This window comes from Syngnathus acus, chromosome 15 (assembly GCF_901709675.1).
Source record: "Syngnathus acus chromosome 15, fSynAcu1.2, whole genome shotgun sequence".
In the NCBI taxonomy this organism is placed as follows: Eukaryota; Metazoa; Chordata; class Actinopteri; order Syngnathiformes; family Syngnathidae; genus Syngnathus; species Syngnathus acus.
Window position 1 is genome coordinate 543,835 of NC_051100.1, and position 27,315 is coordinate 571,149.

Sequence of the window (27,315 nt, forward strand, 5' to 3'; positions counted from 1 at the left end):
AGAAATGCTCTCAATCGTAGTTTACGGGCAGAGATGATTCGGTGGTGGTGGTGGTGATGATATGCGAGAGCGGTCGCCTGCCTTAGCGACGTTTGATTGTCCATGTCGTGTTAACCGCCTGTTTTGAGTCTGCTTTGCTTTAAAAATATGAATCAGAGAAGTGATCAACGACAACAAGGAATAGTTCTTCATGCGTAGGCCAGATCAATGACCTGCAACTATTGACCTACTTACAATTGGACAAAGACTGAACACGGCTCTGGCTCAAAGGTGACGTCTGATCAAATCAACCGACTTAAATTTAGCAGCTTGTTCATATGGGTTTTTATTTCAACAAACTCTCAACCCGGTTTCTGTGCAGTGTTTCAGCCAGAGGCTTGTCTCTTTTAATTTTGTGCCTAACTCATTTGGGCTACAATTGTATGAAACATTTAGCAACCCACACCCAGCCCTAACCAACCAACCAAGCAACCAACCAACCAATCAAACATTTCAATCTAATGGTACAATCCAACTATTTGTGGAGATTTGAAATGGCACTAGGTTGGCAAGAACACAAATAAAAAATGGTTTTGTGCTAAAGATTGACTTGTTTTGTCTTAAGTGGCTCTTCAAGCAGCATTGGAGAAAAGTAAGAAGATAACATTTAAGGAGCTGATAGCTAGTTAGGCCTGAAGACTAATGCTCAATGCCTGCAAATAATGGAGTAGGTGGTGACAAAAAAAAAAAAAATAGCATCTTTAAAATAATCATAATAATAATAAGCAAGATGAAAAACATTGGGCACTCACACCACTCGTGAAGGCAGATGGCATGTACGACATCACAGAGTTAAGGTTTTTAAAGTACAATTATATTTCCTCACGTACAAATGCTAAACAAAAACATGGAAAAGAAAAAAAACTCCAAAGATGGGTCAAATAGAATTTGGAAATCAAGATAGGAAAACCAAAAATGATCAAAATTCACCAAATTCCTCATAACATTGATGAGATAAACATTTAAAGAATTGATTTCAAATATTAAGAGGACAATGACACCTCTAAAATGGTCTTTTATACGCTATCTGAAACTTGTTTGGCTGAGGTGATAAAAAAAACATCCCAATCATTTTGTAGCTGGGAGTCATTTCTGAATATTAAAAGATCCGCATTTAAAAGTGCTTCAAACAAAAACGTAAGAAAGCTCGACTGCAGTGTTCACAAAAGAACGTTCTCCCCCCCCCCCCCCCCCCCCCCACACACACACGTGAGTCATTTTGACCTTTACAGTAAATGACTACTGAGCTAGTATTTATTTTCATTGCACACAAAAATAGCGCCATGTGAAAATATTACTGAGAAGGGCAAAGTTTTACAAACACACTGGATCATCAGAAAAAGTATCTTGAATGAAGAATATCAAATGCAAAAGCAACAATACAGTGTTTCCCTTTCAAAGTAGAGAGACAGGTGCAACCAAGTATCCAGAGGAGGGAGGAAACTCCGTCGTGTATTTAGTGAGATGTAATGAACAACAATGGACGGTACCCCCCCCATTTTTCTAGTGGAGCGCCTCCACGCAGATCTGCTCCTCAGTGATGTCGTCCAAGAGTTGCAAGTCCCCTGGGCTGCATATGTCACTGTCATAGACCTCTGCTCCCATCAGGGCCTCCTCCTCCAAGCCATCTCCTTTGCCCTTAAAAGGCGGTTGCTCCGACGGAGAGGTGCTCTCCACCGACTCCAAGTCTTCGATGCCCGCGCGGTAGTGAATCATCAGCAGAGTGAGCGCCTGGAGCCTTTCGCCCGACTTGGAAAGCGCCGAACCGATGATCACCTTACGCCTGGGGTCGCCGCTCTCCCTCTCCTCCGTCAAGAGAGCGTTGTTGTGCTCCAACTCCTGATCGATTTCCTGCTGCAGCTTGTCCAGCATCAACTCCAGTTTTTGGGAGCGCTCATCTGTGGGCAAACCTCGGTAGAGGTCGCGGCCTATTTCTTTGACGGCGATGAACACGCTATCGTCCAAGCCGCCCTCCTTGCGAACGAGTTTGCCGCCGCCGCCGGCGCCGGCTTGGAGCTGCTTGGAGGGGCTGGCCCCACCGGTGTAGGTCTCGGTATCGCTGCTCTCGTTGTCGGAGGTGTTGGGAGTATGTTTGGGGGAAGGATCCACCGCTCCGGGCGCCGCGTCGGTCACCTGCTCCACCAGGCGAGTCTTGGTGCCCTGGCGTAGGTTAAGAAGGCGGGAGCTGGTGTTGATAATATGGCGGGTTAAGCCGGTGGTGGCCCGATTAATGGAGGACTTGGCCTCAGGGTCGGCTCCTCGCCGTTCGGTGGCTGCCACGCAGAAGGGGTTTTCAGCCAGGCATTTTTCCTGGCATTTCTTGTGGCAAACATAGGCGCAGATCATACACTGGGAGGCTGCCTTGGTCCAAACCTTCTTTTTGCAATATTCACACCAGGTGGGGTTTTGGAACTGGGTGTCCTGGAAATTGTGTCGAACCTCCACGAGCTGCATGGCACCGTAGGCCAAGTCGTCACGTGGGGCCGCCGTGATATGTTCCCGCTCCCTGATCTCTTCGTCGTGGACACTCCCCTCCCGCTCCCTCTCCGCCGCTCCGGGGTAGTCCAACTCGTCCCCCGCCAGGTAACAGAAATTTAAAGTCAGGTCTCCGTAGCACAAGTTCTCATTGAAGCCTTTGTGGGTGCTGAGGCTGCGGAGCGCTGTGCGGCTGACATTCGCTCGAGGCTCCGGAGGCCCCAGCTTAAACGTGCTCTGATATTCTGCTGAAGCTGTTGCCATACATTCGAGGGCCACATGCTCCAGCTGGAGGCTGACGTGACCCAGGCACAACAAACTGCCCAGCTTAAAGGGATCTTTACACCAAAGAGCCACGTTAAGGTACTGATGGTTGCTGTCCACCTCAAACACAACAGAGGCCTTGGGCCAACGCGCCGTCTGCTTACGAAACATGGTTTCCGGGGATTCCCAGAAGGAGCGCTCTTCCAGGCTGTCCCGTGTGCTGCAGGAACTCTCGGAAACTTTGTCCTTTGCCAAGGACGAGATGGCAATATCGTCCGTGGCCTCGGAAGGCTTGCCGCACTTGCCTTCAGCCGCTTTGACGCTCGTCTTGTCCGCGCCAGCCGCGTCGTCGTCGTTGGCGCCTGTCAAAAGAACGTTTTCGGGAGATTTGTCAGAAGCGCTGACAGCGGATGCTACGGGAGTTGCGGTCGAATCGAGACTATCGCAAAGGATGCTTTCTGAGCTGGCCGATGACAACCGGATTTGAGGTCTCGGTGGCACCGGGGGACGAGATGGCGGCGGCGGCGGCGGCGCTACTGTGGGCCGCTGCAAAGCGTCTCCTGAATCGTTGCCCGTCTTCTGTCGGGAGGGCTTTGGCGATTCTTTAGGTTGGGGCTTTAGCGGCGATTGGAGGCCCACCAGGTTTAGCTTCCGGTTAAGGATGGGCGAGATGGTCCCGAGAGGTTTGGAAGCCAAGTTGGCCACGCTTTTTTTGGGGCTTTGGTTGACCGTAAGTAAACAATCCTCGCTGGTGCTGGTGGGGCCAACATTCGGGCTGGCTTTGGATTCCACAATCAACTCTTCAAATTCAGAGTCCATCTCTTTACTGTCAGTCATATCAGACAGAGTGGTGATGGGGGCCGGCTCTTCTTCGTAACCCCCTGGCTGGGATATAAAGGCCGCTTCGTCCAACTGCCCAAATCCCTCCTGAAGAGTTCCGAGGGACGGATTGTGGTGGCGGACCGGCCTCTCGTACAGTACCGCTACCCTGTCTCCGGCCTGCTTCAGAAGCTTGGGGACTTGAACTGACGATGTCACTTTGACACCTGTGGGGAAAGGACACCGGAATTCATACAAGATGTAGAGGAACGTTACAATTGTTTCCGTAAACACATTCTCCGATTGATCTATTCCTTCCGCCGCCACGTGAAATGAGCCGTCTCGAACCTCCGATTGCGATGAGGCGATCGCCTCGCTGCAAGTCTGCCGAGGCTGCAGGGGAGTTGGGTGTCACGGTCTCGATGCTTACGTGGACCACATCTCCCTCAGTGGCAGGTACGTGCCGGAATGTCATTCCCACGCTGCCACATGGACCCTTGATGACCTCGGTCTGTAATACATGGACAAAAAGAAGAGAAGGAAAGAAAAGACTGGTTATGATTGAGAAATGATAGCCCAACACAGCGACTAATTAAATGGGGTCATTGTGGAAGAGACTTCAGACCAGTTTGACAAATAATGGAAAAAAAAAAAAAAAAGAGAAGAGCATACAAATTGAAAAGCATGATTAATTGTTACACCTTGTGTGAATTAGGAAAGGCAGTTATGCGTGCTCGAGATGCAACTTTTCATTCTTTTTTCATCGTTCAACTCATATGACTGTCTGAATAAAGACAAATTCAATTGGAAGGTCAATCCTTTTCCACATCGCAAATGCAGAAAAAAAACACCTCCGACTGAGCAGCGGCGATATGCTCGGAGCCGACCGCTGACATCTTCTCCTTCCTCGACTCCAACTGAAAGTGGCAATTTAGTGTGAGATGAAAGAGCGGCAATTAAAGCCCACCCACATCCCGCCTTAATGACAGCCACCGCTCACAAGTCACACACATTGCAAGTGTTGCGAGGAAGAGGTGACCTGCTCGGAGGCTTGCTTCTCCCTATACGTACTACATGTCGCGACACCTCCGACCAAACGCAAACAATTCCATTCGACCGGGCTCCGTCCGTGCCGACTGTCGGCTAGCGTATTTGGCCAGCGTAAGCCGACAAGAACTCAATGGAGTGTGGATGAGAATGGTACAGGTGCTCTGCTTTGTATACAAAGACGGACGGAAAAGGAGAGGCGACGCCACGGAGGGTGGCTGAGACAAATGACTGTAATTTCCCCTGCAGTCATTCGCTACAGTTCTGCTGGAAGTCTGTGATTGAGTTAGGGTTGGCATGAATAAGCTGATGATCGACGCAAGGTGGCAAGGAAGGCTTCACAATGCACCACGGACAGTCTTGAGCCACGCCCGCGATAGCCGACTGCAAAACATGTGGCTTCGGCGCTTAGCATAGATGATAGGTAAGGTTGGCTGCTTGATTGATTACCTGTTATATTGCCACGATTACAAAAAAAAGGCTCTGCTTTTTCGGGAGATCGTCGCCTCCGATCTCAAGCAAATGTTTGGAATCCAACCCGATGTAGTGTAAATGTAAAATGCCAAGTGACACGCCAATAAATGCCATGCGGCAAATATTCCAATTACGGTGTATTGTCGAGGTGAAGAAAACCTTGATGACTCACTCGTCTGAGCTGCAAAATAGCCCTCGCTCAGCATTTATGGTGTGCGTGTGTGCGTCTGTCTCCAGGTCATGTCTAATGTGATCTGGCTTTGCTAGCGCGCTTCCATGAAGACAACAACAACATTTCACTGTGGCGGCCTATTCAGCTTCACATCACACAGAGCAAAGTGCGCTGGCAGAAAGACAAACACTCAGCCCCCTCAAAACACCCACCCACACACCCACACCCAAGGTGAAATTGTGTCAGTGGACCAGGGATTTGATGTTGAAGCACCAAAACAAGTACCTTGAAGCCCACCGACTAAAATGAACTGTTTATTGGTTTATTCAACGCATCGATTCCCCCCCGACCGTTAAATAGTGCAGAGGTGAAATTCTTGAACAAACACTCCAAATTGTAAAAATGTCTTTTTGGGATGAGCAATTTGGGATTTGTCGTCGGTGGAATTGTTCCACAAAATGAAAAAGCCGCTCCTCAAAAGTAGTCATTGTTTCACAAAAGGAAAACAAAATGTTTGTCAAATATGCTGCTGTCCTTTTTGTATGAACAGCTGCTGCGAGTCGGTAGGTGCTGAGCTGAGCGCCATTCATGGGAGCGCTGCAGCTGTAGCCTCCAACTGGCAACAATGACACCATTCTCCACCAATGCAAGTTGATTCCAAGAGCAAACCATTGCAGATTCCCGTTAAACACGCAACAAAACGACTCACGTGTTCCAAACGCAAACACTCAGGTAATAATAAGAATAATAATATTTGATATTAAATCAGCTCCAATTTTGCCATTGTCTAAATAGTAGAGTTTCATTTTGGAGAGGCAGCAGCAGCAACTAACCACATTAACATTGACAAAGGCAGCAGCAGCAGCAGCAGCAGCAAGGCAAGCAGCTCCTGGTTTGAGAAGAAAAACGGAGAAGCGCCTGCTGGCAGGATGGAAATGGGACAATTGAGCATTTATTTCAGCAAATGCAGCCTCGCTTTTATCTCCACCACCGCAAATGAAAGGTTAATATGGTGAAATGGCGGCCAAGCACTACTTGAGAGTCGTCGTCTCTTTTACCTCCCAGACGTATTGCTTTGATCCCAATTGCAATATTGATCGAAAATACATTTGTGCGATCTGTTCTTTGATAGTAACGCCCCGCCCGGATGAGACTCATTTTGACCGCCGAAAAAATGGTGCACCTTATTTTTGGCTTCCTGATCAGCCGTGATTGTGTGCTATATTTGGGTCGTTTCATTTTCTTTCTTCCCACGCAACATTTTTCTCGTCCATGTTTTGTCAAATTTGCGCGGACGACAGCATGAAGTGTGCACATTGATGCGAAACAATTTTGTTCGTTCACGTATATCGTAATCGCTCATCCGGAGGCATATGCTGCCGGAGCATCTGGTGTTGCTTGGCTGCACATCAGCCAGCGCGCAGCAAGTTTGCGTGGAGTGGTGGAGGTTGAGCCCATCTTTTTCCCTGTCACTGCGCTGCTCGGTAATTTCATCTAATACCACATGTCAGATCGATTTGTGTATGGTTATAGGGTACGAGTCGCTGCGAGGCAAGTACACAGCAATTCCCTGCCATCTCCAATTAGCAACCCTTGCGCTGATGACCAGGTTGAGGGCTGAGACGCACGGCCGCTAAGCGCTCAGGTGTTTACGTCAGCTCAGCGCCGCTCGCACTGGACCGCTTTGCTTTCACGTCATGCGGAAACGATCGGAAAATACAGACAGCGAGCTGTCAAGTCTGGAACACTTGTCAATTTGATGAAACCAACTTCGTTGCTCAACCTCCAAATGTCCATACGATGGCGTAATAATGATACAACAAATGTCATCATTATTTACAGTCACTCTATCCATGTCATTGAAACAATCATGTGCACGAGACCCTCGGTTGAAATATGAGCAGCCTGCGCACGTGTGTGTGCCTGCGGGGCGGGGCGGGGCTCATTTGCACCTCGCAACAGCTCTGTTGGAGCTGGCCAGCACTTTGCATTCTGCGCTGTGTAAAATAGCACAACAGCATTATGAAGTGATGCACATTTGATACGCTCACTCCAAAATCATTCCGGTGACGTGCGGCACGGAAACAGATTTGACCGCACCTTTTCCAAAGTACATTATAGGATAGCCCACTTTGGTTTTTGCTTGCACATCATTTCAGTTCGTTCTACTTTCCTAGACTATGTTGTCATTTCATTTGGTATCGTAAAGTTAATACACATAACTAATGATGGCTGAATGTAATCAGTGTCTTAACAAATAGCCTTGATTTCTTTTTTGCCATGAGGCTAAACCTGAATTTCAAGTTGCCTTTTTAGCATAGCAGATAGACGACTTCAAAAGCATTCACAACAAACGGGTTGTTATGGCGACACATGCAAACAAAAAAGGAGCTCTGCCTAATTTGCACTTTCATGAAAAGCAACGCGGGGGTTTGGTCGCTCGCCCACACCATGGTTTTTTTGGGTTATCATCATCATCATTGTACCTGCATTGAGAAGTAATGATGTGTCGTGGCTGGAGCCACAATCACTGGGTAAATATTAGTAGCACCGCCGTCAGTTGTGTGTATTCTTGTCAGAGAAAAGAGGAGACTCAATTTGGCATTTGCATCCCTTGCAAAGGCCGAGTCTCGTCACTCATGCTAACACGGCTTCCCCTACCCAAAGCTTGAATGAATGATTAGGTCTGTTTGGCTGACGCAATCTGACCAGTCCATCCACCCACCCACCACTACGTTGTCTTAATCAATCATTCAGTGTACGTAGGTCGTTGCGGCCAACTCCACTGTTCGGTTAAAACTCTTTTTCAATTGCAAAAGTGCAAGCATTTGACGACATCATTTAGGTGACACGATTTGTCATTTTAATTGTATTGTTTGGTCAAGAGCATGAAAATGAAAGAGCGTATACGGTCAGTGAGGGTCATTGCTCAACATTTAAAAATAATACTCTGGCCTACGTCAAGCACTGACGTACGTAATCAAATTGAGATTGAGATCCTGCCTGCCTGGCTGGCTGGCTGGCTGGCTGGCTAGCTGTAAGATAAGAGTCAAGCCAACCAAGTGATACAAACAACCGCAGTGGTTCAAAAACAGCCCAAGTGATACAAACACAGCGGTTCAAAAACAGTCCATGCAAGGATGCTCATTGAAACCACTCCATGTTGGTGAGTGAGACAAGCGGAAGTGAAAAACCAAAGACTGACGGAAAGGGCCAAGTGCGTGACCAATCATTCATCAATGTCGGTATTAGAAGAGCCAAAGTTAAGTCGACACGTCTCGTTTGTTGACTAATGAGAGCACATGCTAGAGGATCAACAAAAAGCTTTCCCAATGAAAATAGCAGGAAAGGACGAGTAATGCGCTTGTGCCGCGCTCGGTCATGCACAAAGCGCCAGCTCAATTGATTCCCCCCCTTGAGAAGAATTGATCAGGGGAAGGAGTGATAAGAAGCAAACAAAAACACCTTGTGGGGAAAATCTCTCGTCTTTAATCTCATTTTCAGCGTGCGCCTAGCGATTGTCAAACACAATTACAATCGGCCATATCATTGACACGGAAAAACGGAAACAGATGACAAACGCGTCATCCGTCAATGGACGGCAAATGGAAAATGACCAGAGCTGATGGGATCCGTCCGTCCGTCCGACCGACCGACCAGACAACGCTGTTCTATAATTAGTCGCTAGGGTTTCATATATTCAAATGGCTGGCAAAATGAAATGGACCATCTCCGATACAGTATTTAAACGTGGTTATTTTGAACCATTCGTCATGGCCGCGGATCATTCGGAGCCTGTCTCAGATGACGATTACGGACGGAGCACGAGGCCGTTGTGAAGAGCACTTGATTGGTAAATGGATTACAAATGCGGGGCTCCAGATTGCCCCGAAAATATTAGACAGCCCGAGGAACGTTTTTCTTCCACTTGCGTTAATGCGACTGGCAAATCGATTGATTTTCTTTCTGACGCACTTCTAATGTCGTTTTTGACGTCCTGTTTTAGTCCCGTCATGTTCATACTCTTTTGAGTGTACGTTTCATTTTTCAATTGAAACATGCATGCGAGCAAGCCGTGGCGGGAGGCATCCATTTTGTGCACGGCGCACGCACACCGAATGGGTTGGTCAAGTCCAGTTTCCAGAGCCGACAAGACATGTCATTTGACTATGATCTGTTAAATGAACTGGAACAGACGCACAGGCGTCTGTTCCCCCCATCCATCAACCCGGCCGGCGTGAATCAAGGCGTTATATTATCAAGGTTTGAAAATGTATCCAAATGGTGCACACAAAGTCACCTTTTCATTCGATATTGAAATCCCTCATTGTTTGTCTCTCGCCGGGCGGGCATCTTTCATCGAGTGAGTGTCAGATTAAAGACTAAGTGGAACATCAAACATATGCCTGATGGCTGGCTGGCTGGCTTGGGGAAAGGCTGCCGTTGTATGCGTGGCATACGTTTGTGCACGGCGGAAAGGCTTCGTCGGAGAGGCTGCCCAAATAGCCCGACTCACCGGTGTTGCTTTTGGGTGACAGCTGCGCACGAGACACTTGACCATTTTTCAAGAAAAGACTGAAGTGCAAAATAACAGGAGAAAAAGAGGCACGCTCACATTGCACCATTCAACAAGGGTCCGAATGCAAAGAAAATGTCCGAGACGTTCCTATTCACCATGCCCACGCTGGCGTTAGAAAGAAATATCAGCGACGTCTTCAATGAGTCAACATCAACTCGACTATCGTCGAGTGACATTTTGGGTTCGAATTTGTGGCCACCGATATTAAAGGTCGAGCTATATTTACAATCAAATGAATTTGAAAGTGCAATTCTCCTGAAAATGATCACGTCAAGCAACGCCACATGCAAATGAGTCGAGGACTATCACGGATGGACAAAAGCTCCAAACACTGCGCTAACGATTAAAAAATGGCATCAAAAGCCAACTTCCACAAAAGCTAAAGTAGTGTCAAGCGATGAAGTGTGCTGGACGAAAAACAACAACAACTGCATTTCAATGGCTTGTGTGAAAAGACTGCTGGATTCAAACATAAAGGCAGCAGGACTAAAACCAACGGAAATTTGATTGATAAAATCGAGCTGCACCTGAAAGCGCGCTTATCACTTTGTCTTTGTTATTGCTATCAAGCCCTTGGGTGGCAAAACCACAACAACATTAAGGGCACCATGTATTACAAAAAGTAGCTCTCCCTAAACACACACACACACACATGAACTAATCAACTTCGGAACCTGACCAAAACATTGATGAGATTGTTTGATTTGATTGAATTTGTGATTAAACCTGCACTATACCCGTGTGGGGGGGGGAAAAAAGAAAACAGTATTACATTATTATTATGATGATGATGATGATGATATGATTATGTAAACTAGCTGCAGATCCCTCCACTGGTAAAGTGTCTTTCAAAAGGGCTGAATGACAATCAGGAGTAAAAAGAAGAAAGGTAGATAAGATGGATGGATGGATGGTGATATGACCTTTTCCAGGTGCCAAAGGATAAGTTGTCTTGCTGGCCACACGCTGCTGACTCCAAACGGCTGATGAATGCCACCCTGAATTGGCTTCTCCATACATCAAACAAGCCACAAATGTGCTGCGCCGCTGATATGGCCAAGTGTCACGATGGCAAACTTCAAATAACTGCAATACAATAACTTGAGTGTGTCAAGGCTTAGGCCATCGTACGTTCACAGTTAGTCACCGTACTGTCACGCAAGCCCAAAAAAAAGGATTGGAAGTGCTGAATTCTCTCTATAAGAAACTCCATCATAGCAGCGATACAAGGGGAGGAAAAGGAGAAGTTATATTTTACTGCCACCTCCTGGACAAGAGTTAAACTCCTCAAATGAGCAATGGCTATCTTGAGCGTTTGAAATGTCACTTGCGCATGTGAGGAGAGGACGGCAAAATGAAGGTTTGCAGCAGGAGCAGCCAGTAGTTAGGGCTGGCATTTCACACTCAAATGCCTGCCTGCAGCGATAACTGTGCTGCCTGCCTGCCTGCCTGCCTGCCTGCCTGCCTGGAAATTGCCGCAATTAGAAAAGGTTTGCCTCCAAATGTCAACAATGGGATAATCTCATGAATGGAAGGAAAATCGCCTTCATGTATTAAGGTGTCCATAACGGCGGGCGGCTGCTAGCCAATCCATCCATCGCATCTGAGAAGGAAGCAATGAGGTGACAGCGTTCATCTGTCTCTTTTGATTTAGCAGCGCATATTTCAAAACTTTCTTGCTGTTGCTCTTTCCCGGCCAGCCAAATCATTTAGTGCTTAACATGCCTCATCCTACAATCAAACATATCCCGACCACATGACTATGTCTCACGGTGTTTGTGGCTTTTTCTTTCTTTTTTTATTCCTACCAGCATAGCAAGAAAAAGGGGAGGGGAGAAATGGTCTCACTCGTTTAATGGAGCTTCGGGTCTTCTCCTTCCACTGGTGGCTGCTCAGCTCCAGAGTGCAGTGAACATAAGTTTCTCGGTCATATGAGCCCAGGATGAAGAGTCTGTGGGACGAGGGCAAGTATTAGGCAAAATATCCAGTGGCGTCAAAAAGTATTCATTTTCATTTCTGGATAATGGCTGTATCCACGATTCTTTCACTAAAACTGCACGTCAGTCTCATGAAATTTAGAGCTTAGAATTCTGTCTCCAGCCTTCTTCCCCAGCAAAAGGCTGTGTGAGTGAGGTTGTGCTCTATAAATGTCCTGCAAAGTTATTGTGAGCGAGCGAGCGGTCAGAGGTTTTTGCACTGGCCTCCTGAGCCCAGTAGAGGGCAGCATTTGCCAAGAAATATGCTGTGCTTGCCAACAATACCCCGAACTGACAACAACCCCCCCCCCCCCCCCCCCCCCTATATGTATGATTTTACAACATCTTTTCCTCCTAATTGTACAGCTTAGCAATCATCACAAAGTGGACCAGGTAGCCTGTCCACATTTCTTTTTAGCCAAATGTGTTGCTTTTTAGACGGTAACGTTCTTGCTGTTTTATCTCGGAGCGGCACTTCCTATTTGAAAAAAGCATTTGGGAGGCACACTTAGTCATCCTCCTTTTCAGAAGCCTACACAGCACAGTGCACACCTCCTACTCACGATGCTTGTTGGTGTGCCAGTGTCCTTGCAGGTCTTATATCACAACACCCAATTTTGGCTACATAAGAGCAATAATTAGGTTAATAGCAGCGACGTGCGCCGGGGGCTGAGGTTGGTGACTGCTGAGGCCATTTCAATTGAAAGGTCACGCTCTCCATTTTAACCAAGCTCTATGCATGCAGATTTCTTTTGCCCACGGAGGTAAGAGGGCAAGGCAATTGGATTGTAATGGACAGAACATTCATTATTGATCTGATCATTGTGTACTCTATCCACCACACTCAGAAATGCTTGACACCATCAGACTTTCCAACACCACTTATCTGTCTGTTGCGGCTAGGCTAGGCGCGGCTAGGCGCGGCTACACAACCCTAACCACAGGCGTCAATGCACACAATCCCATTGGCACGCAAGATGGATGGAGGGATAGATGGTGGCGGTGACTTTTAAGATGAAACGGTGCCTTTGTTGTGTGTGGAAACACTTTGGAAGTCCATTGTCTTGACAAGACAATAAAGGAATGGCTTGTTCAGATATCAATGCTTGCTGTTGTTGTTGTTTTACATTTTGGAATCAGTAAAGCAGAGTTGGTTTTAAAATAGAACAAATGAAATCATGGATTGCGCTCATTTGCTGACTGACCTGCTACATTCAATAAGAGTAACTTTGAGACGGCCTTCCACGAGTCTGCTGTCCTGGACTGACAATTCAAAGTCAGAGGTCGAGCCCAGACTTGGCTGCACTTGGAATGGGAAGAAAGGCTTGTATCTGCAAAGAAGCAAAGAAATCATTCAAAAATAATCATGATCATTATATCAAAGTCAAAAGTCAAAGTCAGCTTTATTGTCAATCCCTTCATATGTCAAGACACACAAAGAAACCGAAATTCCGTTTCCTCCATCCCACGGTGACGAGACATACAAGTAGGCGACACAAAACAAAAACAAGAAGAAATAAATAATAAATAAAATAAAACGAGCGATGAATAAAAACAGACCAATAACCCATTGAATATGAGGGGCAAAACCAAGCCAGTGAGCATACAGCAAGAACAGGACGCTACGCTGAAAGGGGGAGCGAGTTCAGGATCCTAACAGCCTGGAGTACGAAGCTGTTGGAAAGTCTGGTGGTGCGGGAGGGAGCGCAGGCTCCTGTACCGCCTCCCAGAGGGCAGAAGTTCAAACAAAGAGTGAGCGGGGTGACTCACATCACTCACAATCTTGGTCGCCTTGCGAGTGAGATGGGAGGTGTAAATGTCCTTCAAGGAGGGGAGAGAAGCACCAATAGTCTTACTAGCCGTTTTCACAATGCGCTGCAGGGCCTTCAAGTCTTGGTCAGTGCAGCTGCCACCCCAGACAGCAATATTTATATGAATAAATTGCTCTTCTTTGAACAATATTATTCAAATGTTAGCAAATTTGGACAATAAATCTGCAACTTGTATGGCCAGCTTTGGCCAGCCCAGCCCAGCCCAGCCCTGCCCTGCCCAGCTTTGGCCAGCCCAGCCCAGCCCTGCCCTGCCCTGCCCTGCCCAGCCCAGCCCAGCCCAGCCCAGCCCAGCCCAGCCCAGCCCAGCCCAGCCCTGCCCTCCACGCGACCATCTGTGAGAAGACAGAAAACCCCGAGGTCCCATTAAATCATCTTCAAGAGCGACAGCGAGCAGAGAACTTTTGTGACTTAACGTTGTGGCCTCCAGGGACAATGGAGGGAGGGCTACAATGGGAGAGACTGTGCATGGAGCAATTGTCCGGCCGGCCGGCCGGGGTGCTGAAGGAGCTGCTTCATGGCAGCAAGGCAAAGAAAAAGCCAGAGGGGAAAAACAAATAGCACATGATCTGCTCAACTACTGTTTGTGACATGGAATTGGAGGAAAACACGCTTATTCTGTTTTGTGGTGCAGGGGCCAAACGCTGACTCATAACAGTTGTATCATTTAAAAAAGCAAGTTCATCAGAAGATTGATTGACAAAGCATGAGACACAATTCATAGTGTGTACGGTACTAGGACATGGTAGAAGACTGGAACCAGGATGATCACTTTGCAATTTGACAATCAATGATCAATCACGTTTCAGGGGTGGACAATTGCGGTCGTCGAGGGCCGGCCGGTGTCCTGCATGTTTTCGATGTCACCCTGTTGCAACACACCTGATTCAAACGGTCAGATGATTAGCAAGGTATGCAGAAGCTGGATAACAATCCTGATCATTTGAATCAGGTGTGTGTGTTGCAGCAGGGAGACCTACCTCTAAAACAGGGGTCTGGAACTCCAGTCCTCGGGGGCCGCATTCCTACATGTTTTCCAAGTTTCCCTGGTTCAACACACCTGATTGAAATGATCAGTTCATCCTCACGTTCTGCAGGAGCCTGATCATTGAATCAGGTGTGTTGAACGAGGGTAACATGTAGGAATGCGGCCCCCGAGGACTGGAGTTGGAGACCCCTGCTCTAAAACATGCAGGACAGCACCGGCCGGCCCTCGACGAGGACCGCAATTGCCCACCCCTGGCTTAGATGGAACTAGAAGACACGGGGGGTCCATTTCTTGTCGGAATGCCGATGGTATATGCGGGCAATAAATGACTCCCTCGCGCAATCTTCTCTGCTGACCACCTACCTGATTTTGTAGTTGGGTAGTGTGTGCTTCTTTTTGATGACCCGTTTGAGTTGGTTGACGATGATGGAGGTGAGCTGAGGAAGAGGCCTGCCTTCAAACTGGGACTTGACCTCAAAGTCCACCAGTGGGTCCTCGAGGAAGGTGAAGGACCAGTGGGTGAAGGGCACGCGGGTGAACTGCAGCCTCAGTTTGCCCACCACGCGCCTCATTTTAACGAACAGGTAGGCGGACTTCCAAAACACCAAGTCCACGTCAATAGCAAGGTGGAAGCCGCCGTTGTACTCAATGTCCACCTCAAAGTTGAGTTCCTCCGGCATGCCGTCCTCGTTCATATGCACCGGCTTCATGAGTTTGGCCGTGTTGAAAACCGGAAGCGAGTTACCTAAGGAAATATCTCGCAGGCTAAGTCCCTCTAGCAGCCGACCTGCTGTCTTGGTTTGCAGCAGCTCCTCAAATTCTACCTTGATCTTTTTGGTGAGCCAGTGTCTAACGACAGGAGTGTCCCGCAGCTCCCTGAACAGGAACAAAAAGATAGCATTGAGGAAATGACACGATTCCGGCTTGTCCGCATCAACCGAGTCGCCGTGCGTAGGCGGCGGCGGTTGTTGTTGTTGTTTGGGGCTGCCACTGGTCACTGCTTCCTGCTGTCTGGTTGAGGGGGCCTCTTGCGACTTGCAACCAGCAGAGGCTGTGCTGTCCTGCAGCGGCGGCGGCAGCGGCGGCGGCGGCGGCTGCTGCTGCTGCAGATGGCCTGGATCGACATGCTGGGAATTAAAGTAATCCTTCAATGCGTTATCAAGCACTACTTTGGCGTACTGCTCGGTCCTCCCGATAGGCTCTGGGCTCCTCCGGTAGAGCAACAAGAACTGCAAAATCAATGTAACGACCGCTCCAGAGAAAGCCGAAATTAGGATTAAGTAAATCATTTCGAGCAGCTACCTCGTTGCCCTCTCTCCGTTAAATTCTAATCATTACCAATGCTTTAGTCGTGCTAACAAAGCAAGTTCCACCTGGTCGCTTTCGAAGCTGCCATATCATCTGCTTCTTTACGGCGCTTGGGGATCTCCATCTGATTGGACAAACGCCTTGACGTCACTCGGCGTCATGACGGAAGCAGGATGGGTGTCTGTCTTGTGGCGTTCACGGTCAATCGGATTGAACGCAATTGCATGAAGGTGAGGGAACCCCTTTCACGTTCAACATCACCCGAATCATTACAAGCACGATTTACCACCCACCCCATAAACCGGACGCAGTTTCATGAACCAGCTTGTTCGTAAAGCAGTAGAGGAAAGAGACGAAAATGCAAAGGCCGCGATATGAGAAGAAAAGAGTCGAATAACCAACCCTAACACAATGACGTACAAAGGAGGGACGTCAAGTTAACCAAATGAGCATTTTTTCTTTTTCCCCCTCTTCCGTTTGTCATTTCAGAATCTTTTACGGTATCTTGCAATGCTTTCTTTAGTAACCTAGGAATTACTTTGGATGTCAATGCCTTAATTGGTTTTATTTTTTGTAATACGATTAGTTTATGATATTTGCCAACACGGGGTTCGCGGCCCTATAGTGGTCCGTGGCGGTACTGCATGTGGTCCGCGAAACTGGAAATGAAAATAATTGTAACATTTTTATAGTTAGACGTGTTTATTCTATACTACTCACAGAAATGACATAAATATGCACTTCAGGCGGACAACGAGGTAGATGATGAGCCAAATAGCTCAACATACAGCAACATAAGAAATCATCTTAGTTTACGTGCAAATGGACTGAGCTCCAAATGCTGACTGCTGCTTTGTTATTTTTTGTCAGCGAAGAAACTGTAAAAAGTCTAGCTCCAACGCCAAATAGCCAAGGCAGATTTGGAAATGGGATATCTAAAACCTGAGGTTGAATAAATCATGAACCGAGCTCCAGCCAGTGCATACGACCATGATTCAAGATTCAAGAGGTTTTATTCGCCATGTTTGAGCGTGCCAAACAAGGAATTTGACTTCGGTAAATCACACCCTCTGTTCTCTCTGCGATTGTGGCCTATAGAATGAAGCGTGCAATGGGGAGGGTGAATAAAGAAAGAAAATGATCTAAAGCAATTCAAGGTCTCAAGTTCGGTGGAGTAAAAACTCTTCGGTTGTTGTCATCTCTCATTTTTGCTCCAAAAACTCGAGAAGGCCTTTCAGATAGAAAAGCACCGCAAAAGGCGTGCGTATACAGTAAAGACTTTTAAAACATAATAAAAAGGCAGCAACGGCAACATGTATACACACGCAAAGAATGTGTAGCTTCCTCAGTTCCCCGAAGCTGTTCACCTGTGACTTTCCTCACCTGCCTCTGTCCTCTACACCAACAACTGGAACTTAGCACAGGCGGTAGAATTTGCAAGAGCACACCGAAAAGTCGGATGAGTTCACATGCCCGCAGTTGACTAACGTTAACGACATCCTGAAGGAAGGAAGGAAGGAAGGAAGGAAGGAAGGAAGGAAGGAAGGAAGGAAGGAAGGAAGGAAGGAAGGAAGGAGAAAAAGAAATGACTCATCAAAGATGCACTTGCGATAACATTTCTATTGTCTTTTCTCACCTTCTCCTCCTCAAACAATCTTCATTTCTTTCACAATTTGTTTAGGAGGGTGAGGTGCCTCGCCTCACTTCCAAAAGTGTCTCTCTTCAAAGCTCAGGAGCAATTCAATTGTCTTGGGAAGGAGGACCCTCCCACTCAGTTCCATTTTGAACATTTTAGAGGAGCATAAATCAGAGCTTACCTACCTGTTGGTTTGGAAGGGGCTGGTTTGCTCAAGGGTGCAGCCGCTGGCTGGCAGGCAGGCAGCCACTCAGGCAGGCAGCCACTCAGGCAGGCAGGCAGGCAGGCAGGCAGGCAGGCAGCCACGCAGCCACGCAGGCAGGCAGGCAGGCAGCCACGCAGGCAGGCAGGCAGGCAGCCACGCAGGCAGGCAGGCAGGCAGCCACGCAGGCAGGCAGGCAGGCAGCCACGCAGGCAGGCAGGCAGGCAGGCAGCAACAACTTTCAACTGGAGATGGCTTCAAGAATGAGCACTTTGAAAGCATGCAAAGAACCATTTGGTAAGTGGCACGGATCACAAATGCACATAGTTGGGAAAAGCTGCTTTATTAAATGAACAAGATCAGCTTTTCTAGTCTCAACGGAGCCATTTTTTTGATGTGTAAAGTCAGACTGCTTGTACGCTCTTGAACGGGCTCAATCCCTTTGTGTCATGTCTCGGCACGATACACGGATTGTGCATTTCAAAGGGACATCTTATCCTGCTAATGTTGTGTTGAAGCACTCGTGCTGACATATATGACACTTTGAGCAAAAGATATTTTTTCTGAAGGATGGAACAGATTCATGGCATTTTCATTTGTTACAACGGGCAAAGAGGATTCAAGATACGAGTCGTTTGAACTCGAGCTCGGGCGGGGAGCAGCCCAGACTCGGACTTCACTTGATTTGCAGTTGATCAAAAAAGCGTAACGGTGAGCACAATTTGAGCAAACCTTGGTGTGTTTGGAAGCAGAAGGAATCATCTCAGAGCCGGTGGAGGACACGGACACCACCACCACCACCACCACCACCTTTGTGGCTCAGTTTGTGAGTACCTTTTTCATTTTCATTCTCTACTCGAGCCTTTCTTGTTTATCTTATGCACATATCCGTTCTTATGCACATATCCGTCCTGTAAAACGACTGCAAGCACACGAGGGCTGAGTGAGGAACAAGTTCCAGCATGCTGCCTTTGCACAGTCCCATTATGTGTGTCGGGCTGCATTTTAGGCTTCCACAAAAGGGCTCTTTAGTTTTAGTTGCTTTCATTTTCCTATTATTAACTGCTCTTTCCTTTTTTCTGTCGCAGTCTTTAGAAGCCAATCACCCGGTGCAAGTGACTGATCCTAACGGTAAGTACGTCATGCAACACAATGCTCTGGTTATGGGAAGCTTGTTGACCTCCAATCTATTGGGATGCTTAAGCTAGCTCATGGCAAATAAGTGTTTTCGAGTCATCATACGTATTTCAAGCATTTTCCATTTGTGGGTTCATGGCAAAGCGCTGACTTGGGCCCACATCCCGGAACGGTCGGCAAACGTCACAGCAGCAATGCCCGTATCGCGGCTCAGTGCTAGTCAGGAGCATATTCTCCCGTCATCTTTTTAATAGCGTTTTCTGACTTCCTGCCTCACCCATTCTGTTGTGTGAAACTTGATACCGCTAGAGTGGTGGCGGCATCTCAAAGGAGAAGTGACAAGATTCTCATCCTGGATGAGAGACAGAGGTCATTTGGGGAAAAAAGAAAAAAATATATATATACGTATATATATATATATATATATATATATTGTTGGTGAGAATCAAATGAGCTGCTTTGGATATCAACTGCGGAAAATGTGGGCAGCGAAAAATGTTGAAATCCAGTGTTTGATAAGAAGTGTGTTGGCCAGATGCTGTGACACTCCACCTGAGCTCCATGCCCTCTGGATACTTGAAGCCCTCGGACAGAATAAGGCAGGTCAGTATTACTGAACGCTTTGCATCATAAGCGATCTTTCACCCATTTAGTTCCACCCCACAGGAAAGTTGCAAAAGCGCCTTTCCGGTTTGACTCCATGATCACCCAGTGGGCGAACAGTAAACAGCACTGAACACATTTAGTAGCCCACCACCATTTGTCGGGTGAACGTAATAAAATGATGGAAAGAAATGTTCTCTATCAATTCTATTTCAAGGAATAATCTTCATCCTACAAGCATGAAATGATTGATTGATTGATTGGCATGTTAGATTTAAGGAGACGAAACGGGCTGCCAATCTCCTTTTTTTAGCGGCGAAATGCACTTAAGGCCTATATTGTTTATGACCTGGCTACATGTTTTTAAAGCATGTCAATAATAGGGCATGAAGGAGACTATATAATATCTGTGTGAATCATTTGTATCCACTGTGTTTTTGGTCACAGCCAGTAAAAGAATGTACCTGCCCAACGTCGACGTCAGCGGGTACGGAGCAGCCCAAAGAAGTCCAATTACAGCTCAAGCTCCCTTGTGAAAGGTGCTGGCTTCCTGCACCACCTCCCAAGATCAGCGACCTCCTGAATGACAAAGATCTTCTGGACTCATTGCGACTCAAGCTGGACCCCAACCACTGCGCTGTGAAAAACTGGAAGAACTTTGCCAGCCGCTGGGGGATGAGCTACGACGAGCTGGCCCTGCTGGAGTACCGGACCCAAGGCTCTCTGTCCCACAGCCCCACCCAGGAGTTCCTGCTGCGTTACAACCAGAAAGCGGTCAGCGAGCTCACCGAACTGTGTCGCTTTTACCAGCGGATGGACGTGCTGCGATTGTTGCAGAGCTGGATGGAAAAGGATTGGCCGTCACGCTGGCGGCAATCTCATTGATTTCCTTTGGCCCTGCCCTGCCTGTTTGTTCTTTCGCAGCAGCCGCCTTCCTTTTTTAGGGCTGCGACAAGTGATCAAAAGCTTTGTCTTGAGGAAACGAGGATTTCCGAACCCTGTCAATTGTTTACGTTGTGACGGCGAGAGAGTTCATCGTCACAATATTGTTCCAAACAATCATCCGCTTACTTCAAGTTGAAAACAAGATTATGGTCATCATCACTGGATGGATCTTTTCATATTCATATACTGGTGTTTTTATTCAATCCCATTCATTCACAGTTACTTCATTAAAAGGAAAATGTTACTTGTTGAAAGGGAAAGCGTCAAGTGTCCAAAAAGGCAGTACACAAGGAAAGTAGATCACATTTGTAGATCAATCTTTGACAAAAGATACAAATCCATACACACTGTATATAAATAAGAGGGATCGTTTTGAGAAAGAGCAGTTTTCATTTCAATCTGAATTCTAGACCTCAAGTCCCAGCATGTTGGAGAGGCCTAACGATACTTTACTTTCGTCCGCTTCGTGGGCTAGCCTCGTCGGCCGGATCGAGCTCAGCGGGTACTGCGGCTTTTCCACTTCCAAAGTCCCTCCTGGAACTAAACCGGAGTCGACCGCATCTCCAGAGGCATGGAGAGCCTGCAGGCTGGCGCTTTTCTCCTCGGTCGGTGAGGTGTTTGACGACGGGGCTTTTCCCATTGCCAGTCTCAACCTCTCCATGACGTCTACCCTTTCTCCATTTCTCGATGGTGCGTTCCGGACCGGTAAACGGATTCCTTTGCTGACAATATAATCCTTGGCCTCGTGGTCAGGTCGTGACAGGTTAAAGATATCTGGAGTTTCTTTCTTGCTCTCAATGCAATTTCTGGGCAAAGTGTGCAAACGGAATTTGGGAGCATCCGCTTCAGCGTTGCTTTCGTCCAGCGAGTTGGATCGAAATCCCCATTTGAAGGGCCACTTCAATTTACTTTTGGGAGAACCTTGGATTCCAGCATCTCCAGCTCTGATCGCTATGTCAGGACTGTTGGTGCTCATTTCAGGGGAAGACATTTCGCCGTCAAGCGACAGCTTTGGACTGACGCTTTTACTTTTGGATCCTGAGAAACTTAGTTTTGGAACCTTAAAATGTGGCAATTTGGGTTTTTCAAGTCCCGTGTCTACCTTTGGAGCTTCCACATCTACTTCTGCTCCTTTCATCTTCCCTTCAAACTTCGGAGCACTTAAATCTACTGTCGGAACCGAGATGTTTGCATCCGCTTTCGGCGTACCTAGTATGTCCACCCGGGGTGTGTCCAGTCCAGCCTGAAGTGAGGGATGAACACTGGGAAGTTCAACTCCAGGGCTTGAAAGATCCAGCTTTGGAAGCTTATAATGAGGCAAGGTAAAGTCCCCCCTGTGGGAATCCAAGCCTACGACTGGGCTTTTCAACTGCGCATCCGGGCCTTTAAGCTCTCCGCTCGGCAAGTCGATACCCACATCTGGTACGCGACTATTGAGCCCGACATCAGGCGCTTCCAAGGTAGCGTTTGGCAATTTGGTGCCAACGTTGGCCACGTGGACGTTTCCAAGGCTCAGGTCCGGCTCTTTCGTGTCGGCGTGGGGTACCGTAGGCAGATGCAGACTGGGTCCCTTAACATCTGTTTGGGGCAGGTTCATGTCCAGCCCCGAGTTTGTCATTTGAGGGCCAGAAAGATTCAACCGTGGTAATCCGAAATCAGCATTGGCTATATGTGCACCATTGAAATCTGTTTGAGGGAGACTTGCATTTGGAGCAGCAAAACCACCGGCAATATTGGGAGCAGAAATATTCAAGTCTGCTGGATCTGTAGCGATAGGAGCCACATGGACTTGTGGACCCTTGACATTCGCATCAATATCAACATCAGGCTTTCCGACCTTTGACAATGTTGGCAATTTCAGTTTGGGAAACTTGAAATGCCCGCTCGAAAGTTCCGGAGACTGCAGATTGACATCAGATGTATCAAGACTACCTCCGAGCTTTGGTGTCGACGAGGACAGATCAGGTGCATTTGGATGGACTTTGGGCGTATCCACGCCTAAATTAGGAACGTCAACATTGGCATCAATATTTGGGGAGCCTTTGACTTTTGGCCATTTTGGCATTTTAATTTTTGGGAACTTCACTTTGCCATCAATTGGGTCAATGTTTGGAGCGGGCGTGTGGAGATCGAAATTAGGGCCGCTGAAATTGAGGTCTGGAGCTTGAATTGTTGGCGAAAGATCAACATCCGGTGTGGTTAAATTGACATCAGGTGTCTTGAGCTCCACATCTGGCACCTTGATCTCACCGTCGACATCAGATTTTAGACCCATCAGCGTACCAAACTTGGGTTTCTTGATCCATTTGAATTTTCCAGATGGGGCATGACCGTTGAGGTCTAAATTGGGTCCATTCAATTCAGCAGTTTTTACTTCTAGATCCGGTGCGGTCAGCTCACCGTCAAACTTTGGAGAGGTGAGACTCAGGTCAGATGTAGAAACACGAGCATCCAAATCTGGACCATTCACCTTTGGACCCGACAGAGACCATTTGGGCTTTTTTAGAGTGGGCCATTTGATTTTTCCAGATGCATCGACATCAGGCACTTTAACGTCAGCTTTAGGTAAATTCAGATCGGGGGCCAGAAGCGATGGCTGTGAAGTTGAACGTTTAAGGTCAGGGGCTTTCATATCAGCGTCAAGATCAACACTTGGGGTTTTCACCTTGGGTCCGGCAAGCCGGAACTTTTTCAGAGTTGGGAACCTGATTTTACCTGACGGAGCATCAAGGTCCACACTTGGTGCATTCACGTCGAAACCAGGTTTGGGTGAATTCAGGTCAACAACTCCTGGTACACTCATATTACCATCAAGGCCAATGTCTGGTGTACTCACATCTGTGTCCAGTTTAACATCAGGTACTTTGGGTCTCGTCAACTTCAGGTGCCAGTTTTTTTTCACCGATGGAGCGTCAAGGCCAACATGTGGTGTCTCAACATCCAAACTGGGACCTTTTAAGTCAGCTTTTGGGAGGTCCACTTGAGCATGAATGCCACTTTCAAACTTTGGAGTTGACACATGCACATCAGGTTGGTGTATGTCTAAGTCGGCCTTTGGGCCTTTGAGTTTGGCTTTCTTCCATTTAGAATGAGGCCAGACAAATTTACCAGAGAGTCCATCGAAATGCGGCTGTTGAATGTCTAAATCAGGGCCTTTAAGGTCAGCATTTGGCAAGTTCACATTTGCCACTTGGGGGACTGGTGCATCAAAGTCCAGATCAGTTTTGGCACCATGAAGCTTGGGCTTCTTCAGCTTCCACTTTTGGTGTGGCCGCTTGAAAGGATCTGATGATACGCCAATGTCAGCATTTCCCAAGTTAACAGCAGGAGCATTGAAATCCACTTTTGGTCCATTCAGATCTACATTTGTTCCATTCATGTCTAAATTGGGTGAAGAGAGATGAAGGCCCTTTGTTCCTCCATTAACAGAGGGAAGCTTTAGACCACCATCTACTTGTGGTATTTTGACCCCAGGTACATCAAATTTTGGCATTGTAAAGTGCGGAGCTTTGTAATGGAGGTTACCTGACTTGACTTGTGCTTTGTCCATATCAAGTGAAGCAGCACTGTGATTGTTGAGCTGGGGAGTGGCCAAACTGACTTTGGGTGCTGTGAGGGTGCCATCAAGATCTGGACCAACTTTTGCAGGGGAGGATAGCGTAAAGCCAGCCCCAGCCCCAGCCCCAGCCCCAGCCCCAGCCCCAGCCCTAGCCCTAGCCCCAGCCCCAGCCCCAGCCCCAGCCCCAGCCCCAGCACCAGCACCAGCATCAGCACCAGCTGACGGTGCAGTGAGATTCACATTGGGAACCTCATTGTATTCACTCCCAATGGTCTGAGAGGCATGTAACTTTGCTCTCATGCTATCAAGAGAAGAAAGATGGTTCTCAGCTGATGATGTAGACAGATTGCTCTCGACGGAGTCACCACTGAGCATCTGTTGATTCAACAGAAAAGAAATACAATTATTTCCAGACAAACAGCAATTGTGGTCTTCTTTGCATCACTGTTTTGCTCATGAAGGTTTTCGTTTGAGGAGCAACTGTCTGGATATGAGAAGCAATATTTTTGCAGGTTAAACCCAGAGACCTGGAGCAGGGCTTTTATTTAACAATACAAATACAACAATGTAACGAATGATCAATTGGAGTTCTTTTTTATATCAGCGACAATTTTTCAATTCAGGAGACATACATATCATGGAAAACCCACTTTTTTTTTTAACCAAAATGAAATTGGCACATACTAGCTCATTGATTACAAGAGCTATATTTCAATTATTAACAACAATACAGGATGCGATTGTGTAACTGAATCGATCACCCAGCTTACCTACTGATTTCCAATTGAAATGAGAAGATTTACCTCTGGTGGGCCTTGAAGGCCTAATCCCTCGGAGCTGAGGCTGGCATCGGCGCTGAGCTCCTTCTTTGTCACCACCTTCATGTTGTTGCTATATGGCTGCAGTGCTCTCAGGATGTTCTGCACTTCATTTTGGCTGAGGTGGTCCAGGTGTATGGTGGCTGCTACAACATCTTCCCCTGAAAGAAATTGAAAAGTCGTCTCAAATCCTTCAAACGGGTCACGTGAACGTCCGGATTAACATTTGCCGACTCGCTTACCTGTCTGCCCAGCGCTGGATCCGACAAACGTGCCGTCCGGGATCCTTCCGACGAGCGCTCCTCGCCCAGCGTTCTCCACCATTAGGCTTTCGGAAAAGCCACTCATGCTGTCCGCACTCTTGGTTACAAAGGAATGGACAATGAGACTTGTTTCCGAGATTCAAACGTCGCAATGTTCACCGTCGGATTATCCGAGTCGGTTCCTGTTCCTCACCGTGATATCTTAGGTGCGTTTAGAAAGACATGCCACGGAAGCTGCTCTGCAGATGTAGCTCTGAAAAACAGAGTAGATAACCAACAACAATATAAATAGCGCTTGCATAAAATGGATTCAAAAGTATTAGTCAAGCGTTCTACTGTGTGCTGGTCCTCTACCAGAATAATTCATAGACAAAAATGTGAAGATCAAGACAAGAAGTACAGGTTGACAAATTCTCTACCTAATGTACATCAAACAATGAGTGGATACAATCCAACTTCATAACTACATAGCTCCTGGACAGGTTCTTTTAGGACAAGGATTCCATGCTACCAAGATGTGTATAGAATTTTCTAAATACGTGTGCAATGTCCATGCATCAGTTCAAAGAAAGCCAATGATCACTGTTGGAAATCAGGACTCATCCCATTTTGCTTATGCGTGGTCAGTGTTCCTAAGCCCAGGCGTTGGACGAGACACCGAAACAACAACAACAACAGCCGCCGCCGCCAACAGCGCACCTCAAGAATCTGAGGCCTTCCTTTGGAGGAGAATGCATGCATGCATGCGGACCAGTCGGTTCACATTCCCCCATGCGCATGCCGCACTGATCCACACGTGCATTCCGCCACATAACAGTGGGTCTGTCTGTCTGTCCGTCTGTCAACCCCCCCCCCCCCCCCCCCCCCGCCCGCATGTAAACTCAACAAGGTACATTGCAACATCAGTCGAGAAAAAGGGACAAAAGATGTTGCCTGATGTCACAAATATTTTAGCTTGTCACACATCACAGCAATTGCTGAAATCTATCAGCTGTATAAAAGATTATAAATCTGCCAAAAATGAAGAAGATCAATGTATTTAGAACTATAGAGCATAGCAGGCATACAGGAGAAAGTATTGAACATGAAAATATTGTCAATCGTCGAATGTTTCTGTTCTTGTGCATTTGCACATTTTCAGTGACTGCACTGAAAAAAAAGTCTCTCTATATATAGACATACATACTATATACAACGATGACGACAATTCAGCATGTGTACAAAAGAGTCTATCGACTCTTGAATGACATAATGTGCATCAAATGCCTGCCTCTTCACAATGAAGTCATGATGGGATTCCTTTGAGCTAATCTGCGCACTCACTGTGTACTGCTTCCTGGGACGCCTCCACCTAAGGAAAGCCCAGCGAGGTCGGTCTCCTCTTTAGCGTGTCGAGTCTGCTCTGTCACAAGGATGGGAAGAATCTGCCAGTTAAATGCCTACAAGCTGGATGACAACCAGGAGAACAGGTTGGACTGCACCAGTAATGCCTCTCCTCATGCCCCCTGTGCCATTGCAACACACGCACGCACGCACGCACGCACGCACACACCTCAGTTGACAAGCATGTTGGAGAGAGGCAAATGCCGGCCTTTTGGCAGTCGAAACCAGACGAGAAGCACCCAGAGAAAAAGCCATTGCCGAGAGAAACACACCACTCCTTTGGAACTGGACCAACCAGGTTTCGGGAGAATGACACAAACCCTTCTTTCTACTTGCATCAATAGCTTTCTCAACAATACCTTTGTGACATTTTGGCTGCCTCAATGTGACTGCACTTGTGTTTTTACTGCATAGCAAAGCTTCAATCCCCTTATTACGTTTTTTTTCCCAAGGAGTGGCGGTACAGCATACCCTTTAGGAAGGTCTTCAAAACACCAAGATAACTGAGGTGACAATCACCCACTATGTCATGTAGCATCTGTCCGTCCATCCATCTCGTATATGCATGTACATGAAAGCAAGTCATTTGAACCCAAGAGTGAGTGACAAGTGAATTGTGTTTGCTCAAATGAGCGCATTTGGGCAGAAAAATACCAGAAATCTTTGATCAACACAACTAGGAACCGTTTGGAACTATGGAAATCAACGTTAGCATTTGTCGTATTGACTTGCATGCGCACGCACGCACGCACGCACGCACGCAAAGGCCCAGTTGAATGATGCAATCCACACAGTTACT

At 47.2% G+C, this 27,315-nt stretch overlaps 3 protein-coding genes across 12 annotated transcripts; 1 reads left to right on the forward strand and 2 right to left on the reverse strand.

Moving 5' to 3' along the window:
- Positions 1 to 603: 603 nt before the first annotated feature.
- pdzd8 (PDZ domain containing 8) lies at positions 604 to 16,255 on the reverse strand. 2 transcript variants are annotated; one of them, XM_037271911.1, is made up of 6 exons: positions 15,487 to 15,576; positions 15,026 to 15,407; positions 13,051 to 13,176; positions 11,718 to 11,820; positions 3,946 to 4,108; positions 604 to 3,824 (listed from the first exon to the last, which is right to left on the reverse strand). In XM_037271911.1, the coding sequence occupies exons 2-6, from the start codon at positions 15,370 to 15,372 to the stop codon at positions 1,543 to 1,545; spliced, it is 3,021 nt and encodes a 1,006-aa protein (XP_037127806.1). In that variant the 5' UTR covers positions 15,373 to 15,407; positions 15,487 to 15,576; the 3' UTR covers positions 604 to 1,542. The 2 variants fall into 2 exon arrangements, with proteins under 2 accessions (XP_037127806.1, XP_037127805.1); XM_037271910.1 differs by having other exon boundaries at positions 15,026 to 16,255.
- A 1,288-nt stretch (positions 16,256 to 17,543) lies between these two features.
- Positions 17,544 to 20,778, forward strand: edaradd (EDAR-associated death domain). Of its 8 annotated transcripts, none has more exons than XM_037271924.1 (6): positions 17,544 to 17,848; positions 17,997 to 18,105; positions 18,558 to 18,634; positions 18,897 to 18,939; positions 19,481 to 19,548; positions 19,996 to 20,778. In XM_037271924.1, exons 2-6 carry the CDS (start codon positions 18,060 to 18,062, stop codon positions 20,431 to 20,433), a joined length of 672 nt encoding a protein of 223 aa, XP_037127819.1. In that variant the 5' UTR covers positions 17,544 to 17,848; positions 17,997 to 18,059; the 3' UTR covers positions 20,434 to 20,778. The 8 variants fall into 8 exon arrangements, with proteins under 8 accessions (XP_037127819.1, XP_037127820.1, XP_037127817.1 ...); XM_037271925.1 differs by having other exon boundaries at positions 18,021 to 18,105; XM_037271922.1 differs by having other exon boundaries at positions 17,545 to 17,844.
- si:ch211-125o16.4 (neuroblast differentiation-associated protein AHNAK) lies at positions 20,669 to 27,234 on the reverse strand. Of its 2 annotated transcripts, XM_037271908.1 has the most exons (5): positions 26,457 to 26,579; positions 25,327 to 25,386; positions 25,113 to 25,230; positions 24,856 to 25,031; positions 20,669 to 24,427 (listed from the first exon to the last, which is right to left on the reverse strand). In XM_037271908.1, the coding sequence occupies exons 3-5, from the start codon at positions 25,216 to 25,218 to the stop codon at positions 20,900 to 20,902; spliced, it is 3,810 nt and encodes a 1,269-aa protein (XP_037127803.1). In that variant the 5' UTR covers positions 25,219 to 25,230; positions 25,327 to 25,386; positions 26,457 to 26,579; the 3' UTR covers positions 20,669 to 20,899. The 2 variants fall into 2 exon arrangements, with proteins under 2 accessions (XP_037127803.1, XP_037127804.1); XM_037271909.1 differs by lacking the exons at positions 24,856 to 25,031; positions 25,113 to 25,230; positions 25,327 to 25,386; positions 26,457 to 26,579 and adding an exon at positions 27,224 to 27,234 and having other exon boundaries at positions 20,669 to 22,650.
- Between the last annotated feature and the right edge of the window lie 81 nt (positions 27,235 to 27,315).

Excerpts from the sequence above, each read along its gene's own strand:
- pdzd8 (XM_037271910.1), bottom strand. The coding sequence starts at position 15,951 with ATGATTTACTTAATCCTAATTTCGGCTTTCTCTGGAGCGGTCGTTACA. Across the intron at positions 13,177-15,025 it reads CTACCCAACTACAAAATCAG|ATACAAGCCTTTCTTCCCAT; the intron begins GTAGGTGGTCAG and ends GCTTCTTTGCAG. Across the intron at positions 4,109-11,717 it reads CCCGAAGCTCCATTAAACGA|ACCGAGGTCATCAAGGGTCC; the intron begins GTGAGACCATTT and ends CATGTATTACAG.
- edaradd (XM_037271924.1), top strand. The coding sequence starts at position 18,060 with ATGGCTTCAAGAATGAGCACTTTGAAAGCATGCAAAGAACCATTTG. Across the intron at positions 18,635-18,896 it reads CCACCTTTGTGGCTCAGTTT|TCTTTAGAAGCCAATCACCC; the intron begins GTGAGTACCTTT and ends TTTCTGTCGCAG. Across the intron at positions 18,940-19,480 it reads GCAAGTGACTGATCCTAACG|ATGCTGTGACACTCCACCTG; the intron begins GTAAGTACGTCA and ends TGTGTTGGCCAG.
- si:ch211-125o16.4 (XM_037271908.1), bottom strand. The coding sequence starts at position 25,218 with ATGAGTGGCTTTTCCGAAAGCCTAATGGTGGAGAACGCTGGGCGAGGA. Across the intron at positions 25,032-25,112 it reads ATCCAGCGCTGGGCAGACAG|GGGAAGATGTTGTAGCAGCC; the intron begins GTAAGCGAGTCG and ends AATTTCTTTCAG. Across the intron at positions 24,428-24,855 it reads GCCTTCAAGGCCCACCAGAG|ATGCTCAGTGGTGACTCCGT; the intron begins GTAAATCTTCTC and ends TTGAATCAACAG.